The sequence below is a fragment of the Sceloporus undulatus genome, chromosome 4 (assembly GCF_019175285.1).
Source record: "Sceloporus undulatus isolate JIND9_A2432 ecotype Alabama chromosome 4, SceUnd_v1.1, whole genome shotgun sequence".
NCBI classification, from domain to species: domain Eukaryota; kingdom Metazoa; phylum Chordata; class Lepidosauria; order Squamata; family Phrynosomatidae; genus Sceloporus; species Sceloporus undulatus.
The window spans coordinates 77,214,848-77,233,716 of record NC_056525.1 but is presented as its reverse complement, the minus strand read 5'-3'; the positions used below and the strand labels follow the sequence as shown (position 1 = coordinate 77,233,716).

Below are 18,869 nucleotides of genomic sequence, written 5' to 3'. Positions count from 1 at the left end.
TTGAGGGCTGGCGCTGAGGCCGAGCGGAAGCGGCGTTTCCCTCAGCTGTCATGGCTCCGGCGGCTGAGGCGAGAGCAGCAGGAGCGGCGGGCGGGAAGCTGTGGCGGCGGCGCCTGCGAGACCCCCGTCATCCCCAGAGTCTCCCGAGGGGCGGCCGTTGAAGCGCCGAAGCTGGCGAGCCGGGGCCCGGAGCTAGGAGCCCCTCCCGGGGCCGCCCCGGCGCAGCAGAAGAGGATGAAGAAGCGCAAGGAGCTCAACGCCCTCATCGGCCTCGGAGGCGGCAGCGGCGGCGGCAGCGGAGAGCGAGGCAGCGGCAGCGGAGGCGGAGGCGGCGGCAACGGAACGGGGCGCAAGAAGAGGCACCCGCGGAAGGGCTCCGCCTCGGGACACCGGCTCCTCCGCACAGAGTCCGCCGAGAGCAGCTCCAGCTCGGGCTCCTCTTCGGACTACGGAGGCGGCGGCGGCGGCTTCGGGCTGTCGGGCGCTCGCTCCCGCTTCGCCAAGTGAGGCCCAGCGACGTTTTGGACTTCGGCTCCCAGAATCCCTGGCTGCTGGCCGACATGGCTGAGGCTTCTGGGAGTTGAAGTCCAAAGCGTCTCAGAGGCTAGAGTTTGGAAACCGCTGGCCTCTGGCGAGCCTTTGTGGTTGTTACCATTCATATAACAACAACAACATTATATTATACAGTATTAGAACAGCAACAAAAGGTCTCCATAGGTCAGTGGTTTCCAAAATCCGGCCTTTGAGGCGCTTTGGACTTCGGGTCCCAGAATCCCTGGCTGTTATTATTATAATGTTATTATATTGGAATATTGTATTATAACAACAACAATATAAATGATCAAAGCGGCTAAAAATATCCATACCATACAATAAGGACATATTTCATTATGTCCCTAGCCATCCAGTCCACAGTTGTTGTCCGCTCTGGAGTCGATCTGGACCCAAGTGGCTGAGGCCTCTCCAAGGCCCCCTGTGCTCCACTGCTCAGGTCCTGCAAATTCATACCTATGACCTCCTTCATAGAGTCCATCCATCAGTAGTTTTCTCCTATTCCCATCCCAATGCCATTTTACAAACTCTCCAGACTCTCTGTTACTGATATGCCTTATCAATAATGCCTCTCTGCCCGCCTAAATAGGGCAAAAAAAGCCGATGTGCTGGAGAAGAGATCTGAGGATACCGTGGATGGCCAAAAGGACAAGCAAATGGGTCCTAGAGCAGATCAAGCCAAAAATACCCATGACAGAACTGAGGCTGTCCTACACTGATCACATCACAAGAAGGCATGACTCATTGGGGGGAAAACACTAATGCTAGGAAAGGTGGAGGGATGTAGAAAGAGAGAAAGGCAGCGTCCCAGATGGATGGACTCTATTAAGGAGGAATTTGAAGCAGAAGAGTGGAGGACAGGGAGTCTTGGAGATGTCTCATCCACGGGGTTCCCATGAGTCAAGATTGACTAAAAGGTGGTTAACAACAACAAGACAATGTGAAGGATGTAGTTGTGGGGGTGTTACACAGCAGCAATAGATTTGGGAGTTCACATCTTCATAAAGCCATTAACTTTTATAGACTTCACTGCTATGTGGTGTGTGAGCAATAGCCACTAGACTGAATAGTTTAAAGTGGAATTAAATACAGTGGGTCCTCCACATTTGCTGGAGTTAGGGATTCAGGACCCCCTGAAAGTGGAATGCCCCCTCCCCCTTTTTTTTTAACCTGAGAGAACACCTCCCTAGGAATCATTAGGTCTTCCAGCGCAACTCTGTGGTCATCAGATACTGGATGTAGATGTAAGACTGAGGTGACTGAGGCAGGACTGAGTCTTTAGTTACTAGGAATAGAAACGGAAACCTGTAGCACAAAGATGTCAGGGTGAGTTGATATAGCTAGAAATCTATACAAATTGACAGTATAGATATGAGGTTTTGGTCTAGCAGGGTAAGTGTGCTCTCTAAGGTGAATAAGTTGGGTGTGTTTTCCGGTATAACTTGTCCTGCTGTTGTTCTTGAAAGACGAATAATTGTGCAGGTAGCATGTCAGTGGCATTCTTTCTAGCTGGGTATTGTCACCTTGTAAGCATTGTACTGCTAAGCTTAAAATGTCTGAATGTAAAATATCTTGTTTAGACACACATACCCATACATCTCATCCTAGTTTTAGTTGCCACTTATAGCTGTACCTTAGGTAGTTACTGTTCTATGTGTTATTTTGTACTCTAACTTCATATCAAATTGCACAGACTTAAAGAAACTTGTTGTGAAACCTGACTGGTCAGGCTAATCTTTGAACGAAGAAGAAAGATAAGAATGGTTCTTAAGTTCATTGTAAACACTAGTCATTGCGGCATGGAGTCTGTCCGTTCAACTATGTTTTTTTAGGAGAGAGATATCTCCAGCATACTAAAACTATTAATCTTTCTAATATGTTACACATTATTAGTTTCATGCGTTATAAGTTTCACTCTTTTGTGATGGGTCCTTATTAACTAGTAATGAAGTCAAGGTAATGATACAACCTGTAATTTAGTGTAACTTATGGATGTCGTTAAAGTAAAAATGTTGATGCCTTGGCAGTACATTGTGCTATTGATAGATGTAATTAGTGGTGTTCCTAAGCTGGTTTCCAGCGAACAAGTGGATCTACACAATGATAACGCTGTTCTTTCATTCTCCTTTGAAATATCTGATATCAGATAGTATTTGGGCAGTAGAGCAAAAATATATAGTTGGGGCCCTCCATTTCTTGTTGGACTTCTCCTGGTATTCTCCCACAGTTTTGTGCTGGCTGTGGCAGATGGGAGCTGCAGTCAGACATCTGGAGGTCCACATGTTATCTACCTCTGCTATATACCATAGCAAGTTCTTCCATGCTGGACAGTGATGGTCAGTCAGCACACTTAGATCTGTGCAACAATATACCTTGCAGTAGTTCATTAGGATAATCCATGTGTGGGCTAGATTTATTAATACTACTTTAATTTTGCTCATTACTCAAAGATACAGTGGTGGATATAGAAATACAGTGTCAAATCTTTTCCAGATAGAATTAATGGCGGGATACAAACCGCCATATAGTACGTATAGGATACGTACTAGGGTTAGGAAGGGGCGGTGCTTCCGCACCCCCTAACCCTAGTACGTATCCTATACGTACAAGATGGCGGCGCATCTTCTACATGGGTGCCGCCATCTTTACGTACTGGACGCATAGAGTCCAGACGTGTCGCGGCACCTATGACGTCGCGAATGCGCTGGTGGCGCTTCGCGACGTCTTCAGTGCGCCGCAAGAAGAAGCTCCGAAATTGAGCTTCTTTTTTGCTCCGCACGGGAGCCGCGCGGTTTGGCTGCTGCGGTTCCCGCGCGGAGCAAACGGTGGCGGTGGGGAAGTGCCGCAAAGCAGCGGTTTGTATCCCGCCAATGTTTCTTAGGTCCAAAACACACAGCAGAAATAATCCAGTTTGAGATTCATATTGACTGCTTCTATGGATAACCATAAATGAGAACTTGAATTCTTATGTGTTTACTTCATCAAAAGAAAAACAAGAACAAAATTAACATTATGTGAATAGTTCTTATCCAACTGAGGAAATGCACCTGGGAGTAGTGTATGTCATGATTTAGTCACTTCTAGTTCGTTTTAGTTTTGACATCACCATTCCTGCTGAGAATGACCAAGAATTGCCAGTTGTGCCACATGAAGGCTTTAGAGGGGGTATAATTGGCCATTTTTTTGTTTAAGAGATGGTAGTGATTGTGCAAAAAATGCTTTGTGGAGGTACATGAAGCTCATGATCTGCCCTTTGCCCACCTCTTATCTGTTGCTATTTTAATAAGCCCTCACTTACTTTGGCATGTATTTTGGTGTTGGTGGATCAGAATAATAATTTCCATCATCTCTAACAATGCCCTTCTGTGGAATTTAATTGTAAAGTATTGCCAGAAGATGTTTTTGCATATGCAGGCATTACACTGACAGCCTACTATGTTACAGTTACTATTGTAACCAGCTAATACTGTAGTTGGTTTTATAAATCATAGGGCATAGTTTGGCAAAGAAAGATTCAGTATTATTTTTTTCTGTTTATAGGGGTGAATACTTGAGATGCTGCAGACTCTGCTACCCTTTATGTGCATTCGTCATTCTAGCTGCTTGTGTAGTAGCTTGTGTTGGCTTGGTATGGATGCAGATTGCTCTCAAGGAAGACCTAGACGGATTAAAAGAAAGGTTCCGAACCAGTAAGTACTTCTCAAGTATTTGTCTTCTTTAAAACAACTTAAAGGAGGAGTAGAAATCATGTGACTCTCAGTATAGCCAATGAGAAGAAGTGATGGGTGCTGCACTTCAAAAACATCTAAGGGGCCATGCAGTTCCCTCCTCTCAGTTTAAAAGGAAAAGACTGGCATATAATCAAACTTTTCTTTAGCTCAGAAGTAGGTAGTTTATAGCCTTCCATATAGTTTTGGATTATAGCTTCCATAATTCCTTACCCTTGATGATTTTGGCTATGGTGATGGAAATTGCAGTCAAGCAACATTTGAAGGGTCACAAGTTGCCCACCCCTTTTCTAGTATAAACTGTAGCACAAAATAATATGTTCACAGCTTCTTAAGAATGTTTTGATTCTTGTTCATGTTTAGTAAACAAGAAAAACAGGATGCCTCTATTCACTGACTTTGTTATTATCAAGCAACCATGATGAAAAATAATCAGCTGTATTTGAGCTATTGTCATTTTTACATAACTTGTCTTACGCAATATGTCATAAGTTTTTAAAAGGAAGACATTGGAGTGTACAATATGGCCAATGAGTTCAATAGAAAATGTTCTGGGATGTCTTCAAACATAATAATTTGGAAACTCTTCGTAGCTATAGTATGCTGAAAATCAGCTTTTCTATTTTGTTGATGCCAGTGATAGACCAGCTCATCAATGTATATTTTCTTTTCTTACTCCTCCCCAACCCCCATTTGATGAACATTCAGTGATTCATATTGCTAAGGTGGATGCTCAGAAATTTTAGTTGAACAGCAGCATACCAGTATTCCTTATTAAAAACAATACTATGTAGAAATTTTAAGATTATGTGCAGGAATGTAATATACTGTTTCTCTTGTTGTTTGTTGAACAACTCAGTGCCAGAGAGAATCTCATAGTTAATTTGTGTTTTATGTAACCCAATTGAGATTAGGGCATCACTTACTCTGTGTTCTGGCTGAAATACTATTTTGTGTTTGATTTTGACACTTTTAGGTCACCTATGAGCTATAATGGCAAAGCTTAAGCTTCAAAGCACTGTTCATTGATCAAACAGATTAACGCATTTAATAAACTGTCTTGAACCTGAATGGAACAGTTTTTCATGTAACCTGAGCTACTGTTGCATTCCTGGGCTGTTTCTGTGTGCTGTTGAACAGTTATTCTAAATAACCATAGGTTAGAAGAATTGAGACTTAATGGTGCTATTACACTCTAGTGTATTATGAAGAAGAAACAAACCACACTGACAAACAAATTTGAAATGTGGAGGAAAAGGATTACCATGTTTTTGTGTACACTCTTCACAAAATGATAGTTGCATTATACTTAACATACTTATGTAGATTTGTTCAGTAACATGCAGTCTCATGAAAATCTGTACAGTGAGTTGTTGGATAGCTGTCTTTAAAAGTTCAGTGATAAAAAAAAAGCCTTTTGTAAGTGTGCTGGTTGTTTATTTTTCTGACTCTTTGTATTGTCGTCTTGTGTCTAAATGAGACATACTATGCTACTCTTCCTGACATGTGTTCCATTTATTTATATGTACATTTAATGTATATGTGTAATAAGATCTTTATCTTATATTAAATTGTAGCATGATGCAGCTAAAGTCATAATGACATAATACTGCCTGGGCAAAGGTTACATTCCATAATAATAACAACCTGTGCATCACGTAGTCCATTCAACAAAATAATGCTGATGATCATGCATTCATTAGGCTACAAGTCTCATTTGCTTGAAAGGAATAAGCTGCATGTTTAATTCAGCTGGCCTCTTAAGAAATGAAATATAATACAGGAAGTTTGCAAAACATGTTATGATACCTTCTGTACTTCTAATGTTTTAACCCAGTTTACCATTAGTTCCTAAATTTGCACTTTGAAAAAAATTAATGGAATGTTTGTGTAATGTTTTCAGGTTGCAGATGTAAGTCATGAAAACAGTAGAATTCACAGATATAGCTGTGTTAGTCTTTAGAATCAATACATAGAGAGATCTTGTAGCACCTTTGAGTCTAAGTGAAAGAAAGAAGTTAGCAGCATGAGCTTCCATAGACTTAAAGTCCAAAACACATTGCAGATATAATCCAGTTTGAGACCACTGTAACTGCTCTGTCAAAATGCGAGGGAATTCTGGGTACTGTAGTTTTGTGAAATATTTAGCTCTGGTGTCACAATAAACTACAATTCCCAGGATTCTTGAGCACTGAGCCAGGGCAGTTAAAGCGGTCTCAAACTGGATTATTTATGCAGTGTGTTTTGGACCTTAAGTCCACTTCCTCACATGCATTTCTCATGCTGCTATCATCAGGAAAACAGTATATACACACTAAGATCTTAGTGTTTATAGATACCGTAACTCTTGGTTCTAATTTTGTCTTTCAGTGGAGTCAAATCAAAAAAACTCATTCCAAGAAATTCCCAGATTGACTGAAGATCTGCTTAATAAACAAAAGGAATTGGACAAAATTAACAATGGTGATATGGGGTTGAATAAAATATGGGTAAACATCACAGAAATAAGCAAACAGGTAAAGTGAGTAAGTTTTGTAAAGTAAGGAAAGTTTTGCTGTAAACTATTTGAAATATATCCTATAAGGTTCATTCAGCCAGTTTCAGTTAATATTATGTATGAATTCTGCTAAAAATACAAACCCTAACCTGTTTTCTCATTGCTAGAAGAAGAATAGTGCTTTTATTCCTTGTTATTTTTCAGTGTGTGCATTTGTCTTCACAGAATAATAGCTAACACATTTGTTAATGCTTCAGCCTTGGTGTTGGGTTTCCCAAGAGTACTGTGGAGAACACAGATTAGAATGCTGAAAACAGCCAATGGAAGTAAAGTTGGAAACAGTGGGACTGCTCCCAGGAATGGGTATAAATAGAGGGACAGAGCCGTATATTATCCCTATTCCCTGATCTGACTTCTGACTGACTAGGAGTAGCTCTGTCTTGTCTGGATTACATTTCAATTTGTTTGCCTTCATCCAGTCCATTACTGATAACAGGCACTGGTTTTGAACCCAAACAGCTTCCTTGGATTTAGATGGGAAAGAGAAAGAGAATTGGGTGTCATTTGCATATTGGTGATACCGAACCCCAAAACTCTCCCATTAGTTTCATGTAGATATTAAATAGCGCTGAATCCTGAGGAGCTCCAGGTTGGTGGACAGAGTATCAAACCACACACTCTTTAACCTTGTCTAAGCTTATATGAGTATGAGGAACCTATACTATGAATTGATTCCCCACAAATGCGTACTTTCTACCAACAGAATAGGTTCTGCAGAATTAGCCAGTGAAATTTAGTTAGAAGTGATGTAAGTGGGATTCTTTCAAAAATTATAGCCTTTCTCCATCTTTACCAGTCCAGTTGATTAGAGGCAGCTATCACTACAATTCACCATAGGAAACTAGAGAAACTTTCTGTGTAGTAGATTGGCAGATTTGCTAGTTAGTTAATATTATCAGACACCAGGTTTAAGAACTGAGGCCCCATTCCCAATCACCCATTTGCCCTGGATAGAACTGGGCAGATCCGGTTCCCCTCCTCTCGAATCTGCTCGGAAACAAGTGCCCACTATGTTTTACCTCAATCGAGGTAATTTACCCCTCTGAAGTTCACATTTGCTGTACTGATTTAAAATAAAGGCTCTTTTGCTGTCAATCAAATTCACTTCTGCTTTCATCAAAGGTGACGTTTCTTACAGCCATTGGCCAATGGAATGGGTGCTTTCCCCCCTCCTTTTTTTAAAAAACTGGCAGCAGTGTGTGCATATTCTGTCAACCTGTCAAATTTAAAAACCTCTAGAGGGGTGTGTGTGTGTGTGTTGTGTGTATTTGGGTCACTACAGATTATGGCAACCCTAAAATGACCCCATCATGGGGTTTTCTTGGCAAGATTGATTCCGAGGAGATTTGCCATTGCCTTTCCCCTGAGGCTGAGAGAGTGTGACTCCCCCAAAGTCATGGGTTTCCATATGCCAGCCTCTAGCCTCCCCTTCGCTTCGAGCCCAATGCTACCTCTGAAGCCCTTGCCTCCCCCCTAGGCCATCCTCTCCCCATCATCATCATCATCATCATCATCATTCCTCAGGCCAGAATGCCATCTCTGCATCCTCTTGCTTTGCTTTCCCTCCAATTGCCACCCCAAAATGCAATCTATCCTTCCCTCCTCTTTGGATCTCCTTGCTCTGCCTCCGATTGCCACCCCAAAATGCAATCTATCCTTCCCTTCTCATTGGATCTCCTTGCTCTGCCTCCGTTTTCAACCCCAAAATGCCATCTATCCCCACCTCAGAATGCCATCTCTGCATCCTCTAGCTTTGCCATCCCAGAATGCCTCACATACACATATGTAGCAAAAGCATTCTGTATCAATTTGCCAAATTGAAAAAGAAATATTTGTAACATTTGCATTATAGCATTCGCATATTACACATATATATTTTTTTAAAAAGCCTCTTGCAAAGTGAAGTGCCATGCCGGCAGCAAGCAGGAAGGGAAATGTAGCACAAGCACACACATTCTATGTATATGTATCTACCTGTAGAACTATTCGCATAGTCTGTCAAAAATAAAAATTCCCAAAAAAAGAAAAAAGAGAGAGAGAGAAAATGCTGCCTGCGAGAGGGGAAGTATGTTCTGCTCTCTGTCCTCCTCTGACCTAATCCTTCCCCTGAACTTGACCCTTCATCCTGCTCCTTCCTCCCTCACCCTAATTCTGCCCTCCATGGCTCCCTTCCTCCTGCTCCTTCTTCCTCCTTCACCTCATGTTGCGCCCTCTTCCCTCCCTCTGACCTAATCCCTCCCCTGAATTTGACCCGATCATGACCAGGGCAAAGTTCATATTTGCTGGGACCCAGTTTTTCTCAAAAGATACAGGTAAAGCTCCACTTTCAAAAGACCTGTGCCAAGGGGCATTTGCCCCTGAACAGGTGTGAAAGCCTCGATTTCAATTGTGGAAGAATAAGGGCCAATATGAACTTCCTGTGTTTAATCCAGTTTCTGAACTGGGGTAAAAGGTAGTCTGAATGGCCCTGTAGTACTAGTTCTTGAGTAACAACTGTGCTGCTTGTAATAAATATTATCTTGATATGTGATTGTTAGCAGATGTTCACTTTATCTAAGTTTGTGGTAGTTATATAATGTATATAAACTAAAGGATTGTCAACTGAGTGTTTTGATTTCATTTAGTGTGACATTTAACAAGGCAATTGAGTTAGTGTAAATATTTACACCTTTCAGAATTGCAGAGAAGGTACTGTTTGAGGATATTGCACTGGATCTTACAACCAATAATTTTCTAGTTAAACAAACAAAAACTACAAATATTATTTAAATATTATGAATATGTTTAATAAAGTTTTGAAAACATTTTGAAAAATAATAGTAGAATAGATAGCAGATGGCTTAAAATAAGCTAATCACATTGTATTTGCTGTGCAGAATGCCAGATATAAAATATGAGAATGAAATTCTGTACCCACGTACTTGGTGGAATTAAGTTGCTATGAAACTCCTTGGTGCTTGCATATCAGTTAACATACATAGAATTGTGCTGTAAAGCTGATTTTGATTGGACACCAATAGCATCAGTTGTACATGCTTTTGTTAATAAAGAACCACCAATTTTAGCTGTTGGGATCAAGTCAGAAAGACCAGGAATGTAATACAGTACTCAGTTACCTACTGTGAAAGCTTTCACAAGACTTTGAGGAGAAAATTGCTTGTGTTCACTCAGAATTTGACATCATACTTATTACAGACTGTGGATTGTTGTCTAGTGCTCCACCTGGTCAGGCTTCTTGAGGGGATCAATGTCAGTTGTTGTGGCTGGATATCATCCCATTCCACCACATATAAGCTTGACTTTTGCCCATCTTTGCTGTTAATATCTAGTAGAGTGGTGTTTAGGTCCAGGGAGTGATAAATACTTCATTCTGTCATGTGGATTGCCTGCTACCTTGAAAATGTCTGTAGTGTACCCTTTCCTGAAGTCAATCTCCCTGGACCCAGAGGTATATGAAAACTGTGCCCCTGTTACTAATTATCCCTTTCTGGGCAAGGTGCTTGAGTATGTGGGGGCTGGACAACTTAAGATCTCCCTGGAGAACACAAATTATGTAGACCCATTTCAGTCTGATTTCATGGTGCTGAAATGGCCTAGGTTGCTGTGATATTCCACTCTAGGGGCAGACATGGGAATGTGACCCTGTTGATCTCTCCTGTTTGCAAAAGCAAAGCTACCATAGACATAAATATCTCAAAAAGTGTGTGTGTGTGGGGGGGGAATGTTTGCAAAAGCTAGGTTTAATGTGGGGAGTTATAGAAAAGTTTATCCATGAAGCTATCAGGGTTAGCTCGTGTTCTTTTCAAGGCAGTTCTTGTGCTACCTTATTTGTCTTTCAGTTGTTTATCTGGGATCTCCAGCAATTCTTTCAATTTCTGGATAGTGAAATAACATGTCCTTCTGTTCATGAATACACTTGCATCCTTTGTTATTTCAGATATCTTTGCTGATGTTGGCTGTAAATCATCTGAAAGCAAACATTAAATCTGCTTCTGATTTGATTAATCTTCCTGCTACAGTGGAAGATCTTCAGAAGGTATATACTACACTTACCATCTAAAGCAGGAGTTCTTAACCTGCAGTCTTCATAAACTGATTGCAAAAAGTAGTGTCTTTCCTGATACTTTAAAAGTTATGTTTAAGTATATTTTTCTGTTGAGGTGGTTCCTTGTTTTATCAATTCAAAGGAATCCTGAAGCCAAAAGAAGTTACGAACTGCTGATCCAAAGTTATAATTCTGTATGTTGCATACTACTTAGGTGTTCAGAAATATTGATTACTGGTTTCAGCTAACTTTTTCCATCACAGACAGTATTTATGTATGCATGTAAAGTATTTTTTCTGTAGCCTTTAGCTATGTTCCATGTTATGAAGAAGCATATACCTTGGTAAAACTTGAAATCCAGTTAGTGGGAATAACCCTTTAAAAAGTTGCTTTCCATCACTGACATATACTATTGTCTGAAAGTATGTAGGTATGGGAAGCTAGTGCTTGACCCAATCACATTTCACAGTGTTGGGGTTTGCTAGCAAGTGATAGGTGTTCATTATAGTATTCACACATGTGCTACGTGGTAGTTACATAGCAATGGAAATGAGGCCGCAGCCAAGATAGTATTTCATCTAGAAACCAGCTTCTTACTCTGCTGTGGCCTCATTTCCATTGCTATGTAACTACCACGTAGCACATGTGTGAATACTATAATGAACACCTATCACTTGCTAGCAAACCCCAACACAAGTCCCTTACTGTTGAGTATTTTTCTCTTAGTTCTTTTCCCCCTTCCTAAAACATTGTACTGTTTTTAATGGAGGCAACATGAAAAATCAAAGAAGAGGACATATAATTCACAGTCTAAAAAGTACTTCTTATTTTATAATTGAGCTGATAATATGGGCATGTTTACATCTCTAAAGGCTACTTGTCATCTTCCCATTGCATGCTGCTTCTTTATAGGAAACCCATTTGCCTAAGCCCATCTTTCTTTACAAATGCAGTCTGAAAATGCAGTTAAAAGTCTTGCCACAATAAGCTTGTTGCCATGGTGTTTTTTATATTATGGTACTGCATCACAAATTGATGCATCTGTTCTCTGGAATTAGTTTACTTATTTCTCATGTTTTTAATCTAGTAGTAAGTGTCTGATAACTACAAGACTGCTAATAACTTTTTTTCAGAGTGTTGCTACTATAGGTAGTACTGTAACCAGTGTTCATCATGATGTTGAGACTATGCAGGCAGCAATTGAAGCACATAAGAAATCTCTTCAAGCACTCCAAAATGAAATGGTAAGCACATGTAAATATTTGATAGCATCATTTTTTGTTTTGAGACTTTAGGAAGTGTGTAATACTTGTACAATTTGAAAATAAAGATAGGCTGAATTTTGGTCCTTTTAAGTAAGTATGCATTGAGAAAATTGCTATCTTCCAGTTGTTGTTTTTTCTAGAAGCTGTTTCAGAACTTCTTAAAGTTTAAGAAATTTCACCATATTTGACAAATTGTTTAAAATACCTAGACACTATTATTTAATACCCATGATCTGTGGCAGTGGGGAAATGGTAATACTTACATCAAATTTTAAGCAATTAGGTATTCAAGCATTAGGTGGGTTCTGATTCTACCTTTCCTTCATATACTTCCTATTTATGGACATAAAAACATTGAGTAATGGTATTAAAGAAAGTCAAGGCAATAGGACTTTCATAGCAACAAGAATTTCTGATTACATGCTAAGGGAGCAGCATACTATCCCATAATTTCATGACTTCTCTTTTGCTATATTTTCCTCTGAGCTTACAATTGTTTTATTTATTTATTTATTTGACATGCTTAAAATAAATGGCTATTTAGAACCAGTATGCTTGCACATCTCAAATTTTGTTTGGCTTTAATTGTCATCTTTGATTACTTATTATGAATTTTTAATTTATAAGTTCAAAGATTAACAACCTTATGTTTTAACAGAGTGAACACACAGAAGATGTTAACAGGAATCAACTGTCTTCATTCTCTTCTTCTGTTCCCCAAACAAGTGAGAAGAATTTGACGGATACTTGTAAACAGGTGCTGCTTGTTTGCTTGCTAGAGGTTATGCAAATCAGTATTTCAAAATGTTTCTTTATATATATATATATATAACATATTACAAATGTTTTGCTGTGTTGTTTTCTTGAGTTTATGTTTCCACTTACAGCATAAATGAAGTTTTTGCTCTGCTGGATGGAAGAAAGCATTAAATCAAAAAGTGAAATGATTCTGCATTTGATGTGATCAGCAAGTAGTGTCAGAGAGGTGGTGCAGCAGCAGGAGAGGAAAGTTGAGCATTGCAGATAAAAATTTAAACACAAACAATATACCATATCTTTGAAATAAGTCTTGCACATCAAAATAGTAGAGTACATGGCAACTCTTGAAATAATTGTATAAGTAGATACTTGCTACACAAGCTTTACTGCACCTACAGAATGCATATTTATTTATTATAAAATGTATACCTCACCCTTCATAATATTCCCAGGTCAACATGCAATTGTTAGTAAAAAAGAGTCCATTAAAAATACAGTGACCTTCAAATTATAGATAAGCTGATAAGTTATTTTGTGTGATCTGTTAGCCCACGTGTTGGAAGTGGTTTACAATAAAGATCTGTGTATGAGAATTACATGGCAGCTACTTAAATGAGGTTTATGTTAATTCTTTGACATTTACATGGAGTTTTAACAACTCTATTGCACATGGGTTTCAAGCACAGTACAGAAATAATCCAGTTTGACACCAATTTAACTGCCATGCAAGTGTGGAATCTGTTGTTTTTGGAGACATTTAGCCTTCTCTGCCAAAGAGTCCTGATGCCTCAAAAAACTACAAATCCAAGGATTCCATAGCATTGAGCCATTGCAGCTGAAGTGGTGTCAAACTGGATTGTTTCTGCAGTGCAGATGCAGCCATGGATGGACAATAATTGCAGGTAACTTTATTTATGTTATGATCCTATGATATTTGAAAGAATGCCCAGCTTTCTTCTGAATAAAGCAACATGAGTTTGGATAGAGGTACCTGGAATAACAAAGAGAGGTACACTAAGTGTGTGTGCTGTGTATTCTTAGATATTGTTGTTTCCCTGCTTCCATAGCTGAATAATAAAACTGTTTGTGTATTAAACAGGATAACCAGTATCTACATACCTCTATAGAGGAAGTAAACTCTACCCTAATGTTGTACCAGAAACTGAATGATTTAAAACTTTTCAGTATGGATTCCACAATCAGCAATTTAAGCTGGCGAGTTACATCATTAGAAAGTCATATGATGGTTGTGAATAAACTAGAAAAGAAAGAAAACCTCACCCTTGGTGTGGTAAGTATCCAGAGGTTTGAAAAATTAGTCTTTCAAAGCAAATTACATCTGCTACATACTAAATAGAATGGTTGTGCTACAAAATGGATGAATTGAAATAATACAAGGACAGGTTACTATTTCAAAAAGATATTGCAGGCTACATTTGTCTAACTTCAAGTCAGTGGTGGGGACAGTATCATCCTTCCTATATTTGTTGGACTGCAGTTGCCATCAACCTTCACTATAGGCTATACTTATTAGATAAATTTCATTATATGGAGAGATCTAAGATTTTGGGGTTCAATCTGTGTTTTGTATTATATCTTATGCTTCGTTAGTGGAATCTAAAGTTGTATATACATGATACCTAGAAGGTATGGCATCTAGATCAGAGCTAGAGTGGCTTAACTTCAGTAAGATTGCTGCACCACCAACGGACTACGTTTGCATTTGCCTTCCTCTCCCCCATACAACGTGCTCATTGTTTATATGCCTTTTAAAGATATAATTTTTGGTACACTTTACAACCCTTATTATTGTACCATTAAAACATACATCCCACTTAAAACTTCTCTGTCTGCTTAAGTATCCAATGTGTGTTGCCTGTTACAAGGCTCTTACTAATCTCAGGAAACACAAGTGGCAGTGTTATTTAACTAGTTTTTACAGTACAGAAGTGATAACTACATTTTAATGTTTGTGGCTAACCTCTCATCTTAAAAGTATTCTACATTTTGTGTATGCTGTCTTTGAAAAATTAAACTGTACTTTAGAAACTAACAGCATGCAGTTTGGATTGTCTTTTGTAGGTGGGTGACTTAACTACCTCGGCAAATGCAGAACATGAAGCAAGGAATGAAACTACTACTGAAAACTTACAAAACATGGAGGTAATTCTAGTGAAAAGCACATTGAAATGCTTTTTAAAAGAATCACTTTGAAATTGGCTGAATTGCTTTGGCCTGTATGCTGTTTCCCCTGTCATTTTGTTCAGGCATTTCGTAGTTTATTGTCAAATGAGGAGGGGAAGTAGGTTAGACATTCTTAAATATAAAGCACGGTAAGGCAGAGTGTGACCCACTAGAGCTGTTTTTGTGGGCCCCAGTCGACAAAAATCTTCCTAAAATGTCCTCTAGAGGTTATAGAGAGCATTGTCACCATGTTTTGGGGTATCCCTGGATTATTTTAAACCCAGAAAGGGCCTTTTTAAAACCGGGAGTAAATTCAATATGACTGGAAGGCTTCTCCTGGGTCTAAAATGCCCAAGGAGAGCTACAATGGCAAACATGCCTCTGACTATCCTAGAGGGTATTGAAGGGCATTTGTGGCCAAAACCAAAAAAAAGGAGGTATGTGGTGGGTTTTATGCTCCTGGAAAGTCTCATAGGGTGCTAATGTTACCTGCCAGCCTCTCACAGTTGCTCATTCTGATATAAAGCCATTTTTATCTGCAGTTTGCCAAAATAGTTACATGTACTAGAAATCCTTGGAAGCAAAGCAGAGGCATCTATGCTATTTCCATTTGGAAATCAGAGATAACAATGGGACTTCCTCTGCACTTGTATTAGTTCCACAGAATGTGAAGGATAGAGCAACATAGGCTAGGTATTGGACAAAGTATTTATTAAAGCTAACACACTGATTCTAACACATGCAGCTTAGAAGCCGCAATATATCAAGGTGAGCTTATTAGAGTACAACCTGACAGAATAAGTTTTACTTTTCTGCAGCAGTGTCCCTAAGTGTAAAGTGTACCATTTTACACTTTTCCATAGAAAAGATCCAATGATGACTCAAACAATTAAAAAACTAAACCTATTCCTACCTATATAATCCTGTCTCTTCGTCAACATTGGCTTCTGTTGGATACTATTCAAGTATAATGGGAATTGGCTTTTATTCCCCCCTCTACCCCATTTCAGAAGCAAGTGGATTTTTGCTTCTTCAGAAATCATTTGAGCCTCTCACAATAGTTGATATGGAAACAAGGCAAAAACCTTACTTTTTAGAAACATACTAAATTAAGTTGGTTGGTTTGAAGTGGAGTCTTATCTTGTAATCATGTAATAATATTTAATTTTTTTATAACTAAACATATGACAAACCATCAAATTTATCATTGGAAATTATACATTTGTGTAGCATTTGTCTTACAATAGATTGCATAACTCTAGAATAAATTAAAATCGGCAGAAAACCTTTTGAAAATGGGAAGGTTACAATCAAGATGTTCTAGAAATATTTTATTTAAAAATGCCAGATTTGCAAGAATATGTAATTAATGATGTGTTAAGTGTACTGTACCTAATTTTCCAAACCCATAATATTAGTTACTGTTCTGGTCTGTATTTGTTTGAAGAACCTTGACAAACATGGAATTCATTAACAGAACCTGTGAACAAAGGTAGATACCCTCTAATCTTGAAGAAGTGAAGAAACTGCTTAGAAGAAAAGTCAGATAGTGGTAGAAAGATATGTGCCATTATCTGTCTTTTCTTCTAAGACATTTCATAACCCACCATGGGAGGATTCAGATAAATTCAGTCTCTAGATTGTTATAGATAATTCTCAATTTAATAATAAAAACCACAGGAACCTTAGGAACCTAGGGCCTTCTCTCACAAAGCCACAGGTCCATCTACGAAACCAGGAATTTGGCAGAGGACCCAGAAGATTGAAATTTCCAAAGTTTTGTTCTTTGACAAAGAACAATGTCCTCAGTGGATTTCAAAGTTCCATAAACCTGAGGCCCAGAACAAAACAAGATGGCCTAATTTTATAGTCAGTTACACAAAGAAGCTCCTTCATCACATCTCATTGGCTAATTACAATTTAAACATACAGAATTCTTACAATCAGGACAGGAATATATGCATATATTAAAACTGTGGTTTCCACTCTTTACTCTTTCCCCAGTAATTCAGTAGCTTTCAGTAATCTTCCTTCTGAACATCAACAAATGTCTCCTTGTCTTGAATTGTGTCTATTTCGCTGGTGCCAGTTTCCCTACAGGTCACGATGCACTCATTATTACTTTGCCCTAGTTCTTTTCTAGCTTTCAAGCCTCAAATTAAAGATTATTTTTATTCTAACCAAGCCACTGACCAAGGCAACTCCATTTTGCTATAGCTTTCTATTATAACAGGAAAATTCCCACTACAAGATGTGCAAAACAGATGTACTGCAGTTAATAATTTTTATGCCATCTATTCAACATTTACAACTGTGTATGTAAATAGCTGAAACAGTTTAGCCCCCTCCTATAATGGTTTACGAGTTGTGTCAGAGTTTGCCACTTGCAACTTACTCCTTCTATATAACTTGTGCTCTGTCCACTAAAATCAGCCAATATTTTATTAGTCCTATAGAACAAGAAACATTAAATTGATGCTATCTAGGAACTGATACTTTAAATCAAGTTGTCACTACAACCTTTAGTGAAAGAAGCAAGGTTTTAACTGGTTTTCAGATAATTAGTTTTGTTGTCATTGTACAGAAAACAGAAAATGGAGAGTCTCAGGTATCCAAACTAAGAGAGAAGCTGCAACAGATCAGTTCTTTATCAAGGAAGCCAGAAAATGACAGATCTGAAGCACTGAAAAAAGGTGAAAAATTGTGTATAATGGTGGTTTCAGATTTTTATATTGAATCACTATGCTATTTTCCCTTTTGTTAAAGTTAAGTACCAACTTAACATCATCTGATAAAACTGCAGCTAATGTTAGCCAAATGTGTTGCCAGAAGGCATTAGAATATGTTGGTAGCTGACCTTTAGGTGAGAGTGTCTCATCTAAAAATTTTAGGGCTCATCTTTCATGGTCAAGAAGCTTATAAAGTGTGTGATCTAGACAGCTCAGAATTCTTAATGAGAGTGATTGGGACAAAGACATTTTTGGTCCCACATTATGTAATTATTTATTTTGTTTATATTCCACTTTGTTCCCAAAATGGGATCCAGGTCAAGGCACTGTTACAACAGTGACCTGTTAGTTGACTTGAATGATTTGGAATAGTCAAATAAGTATTTATATCACTGTTACTATGATCTGATGGTGGGGGGGGGGATCAAATGGTAACTTTGCTCTTTTTATAAGTCCCCAGTAAACAGTCAGTGTAAATCACAGTGGTCAACATCAGAAGATTGTGAGGGCTGTTTTCAACCCCCAACTTACCATGAGCCACACTGGCCCCTTCCAAGGAAACTGGAAATGACCAGGTGGTTACTTTTGATTTGGTGCATACCATCAAAATGCAATCCCCTTTGTGAAGTACAGTATAACAATTTTCTATCTAGTTTTACTCATTATCAAAAGAAAAAGCTGTAACTACTATAAAATTACTTGACAGTAGGAAAACTCCAGAGCACCCCATCAAAACCTACAAAACTTCCAAGACTTTCTTCAAGGTCAGTCGTGAGCAATTTTGAAAGAAGTAGAAATCCAAGAAGCTTGTCTTTACCTGGAATATCCAACATAGAAGGTAATATTTTGTTGGAGTGCGATAAATCTAGACTCTCCCCCCCCCTAGTTTAGGGGCAAAACAGACCACCCCAAAGGAGCGGCTTCTGACCGCCCCTTTGCTCGCTGGCTTGGGACTGTGGCAGCTGCACAAAGCCACTCCATTTCGTGCCAGGGAAAAGGTGCCTTTGCCACCGCTGTGGCATTTTATCAGCATTTCTTTGGCACAGCATG

The 18,869-nt window shown here is 39.0% G+C and overlaps 1 protein-coding gene across 2 annotated transcripts in view; it reads left to right on the top strand.

Moving 5' to 3' along the window:
• Positions 1–18,869, top strand: part of EFCAB14 (EF-hand calcium binding domain 14) — a 25,684-nt gene continuing 6,815 nt past the window's right edge. Inside the window, exons 1-10 of one of the 2 annotated variants that reach the window (XM_042462997.1) lie at positions 1–503; positions 4,093–4,241; positions 6,651–6,796; positions 10,775–10,873; positions 12,016–12,126; positions 12,806–12,904; positions 14,006–14,197; positions 14,989–15,069; positions 17,675–17,783; positions 18,529–18,657. In XM_042462997.1, the coding sequence (XP_042318931.1) occupies positions 235–503; positions 4,093–4,241; positions 6,651–6,796; positions 10,775–10,873; positions 12,016–12,126; positions 12,806–12,904; positions 14,006–14,197; positions 14,989–15,069; positions 17,675–17,783; positions 18,529–18,657 (1,384 nt within the window). In that variant the 5' untranslated portion in view covers positions 1–234. Of the gene's footprint in view, positions 504–4,092; positions 4,242–6,650; positions 6,797–10,774; positions 10,874–12,015; positions 12,127–12,805; positions 12,905–14,005; positions 14,198–14,988; positions 15,070–17,674; positions 17,784–18,525; positions 18,658–18,869 lie in introns of both variants that reach the window. The other variant, XM_042462996.1, reaches the window with a different exon arrangement.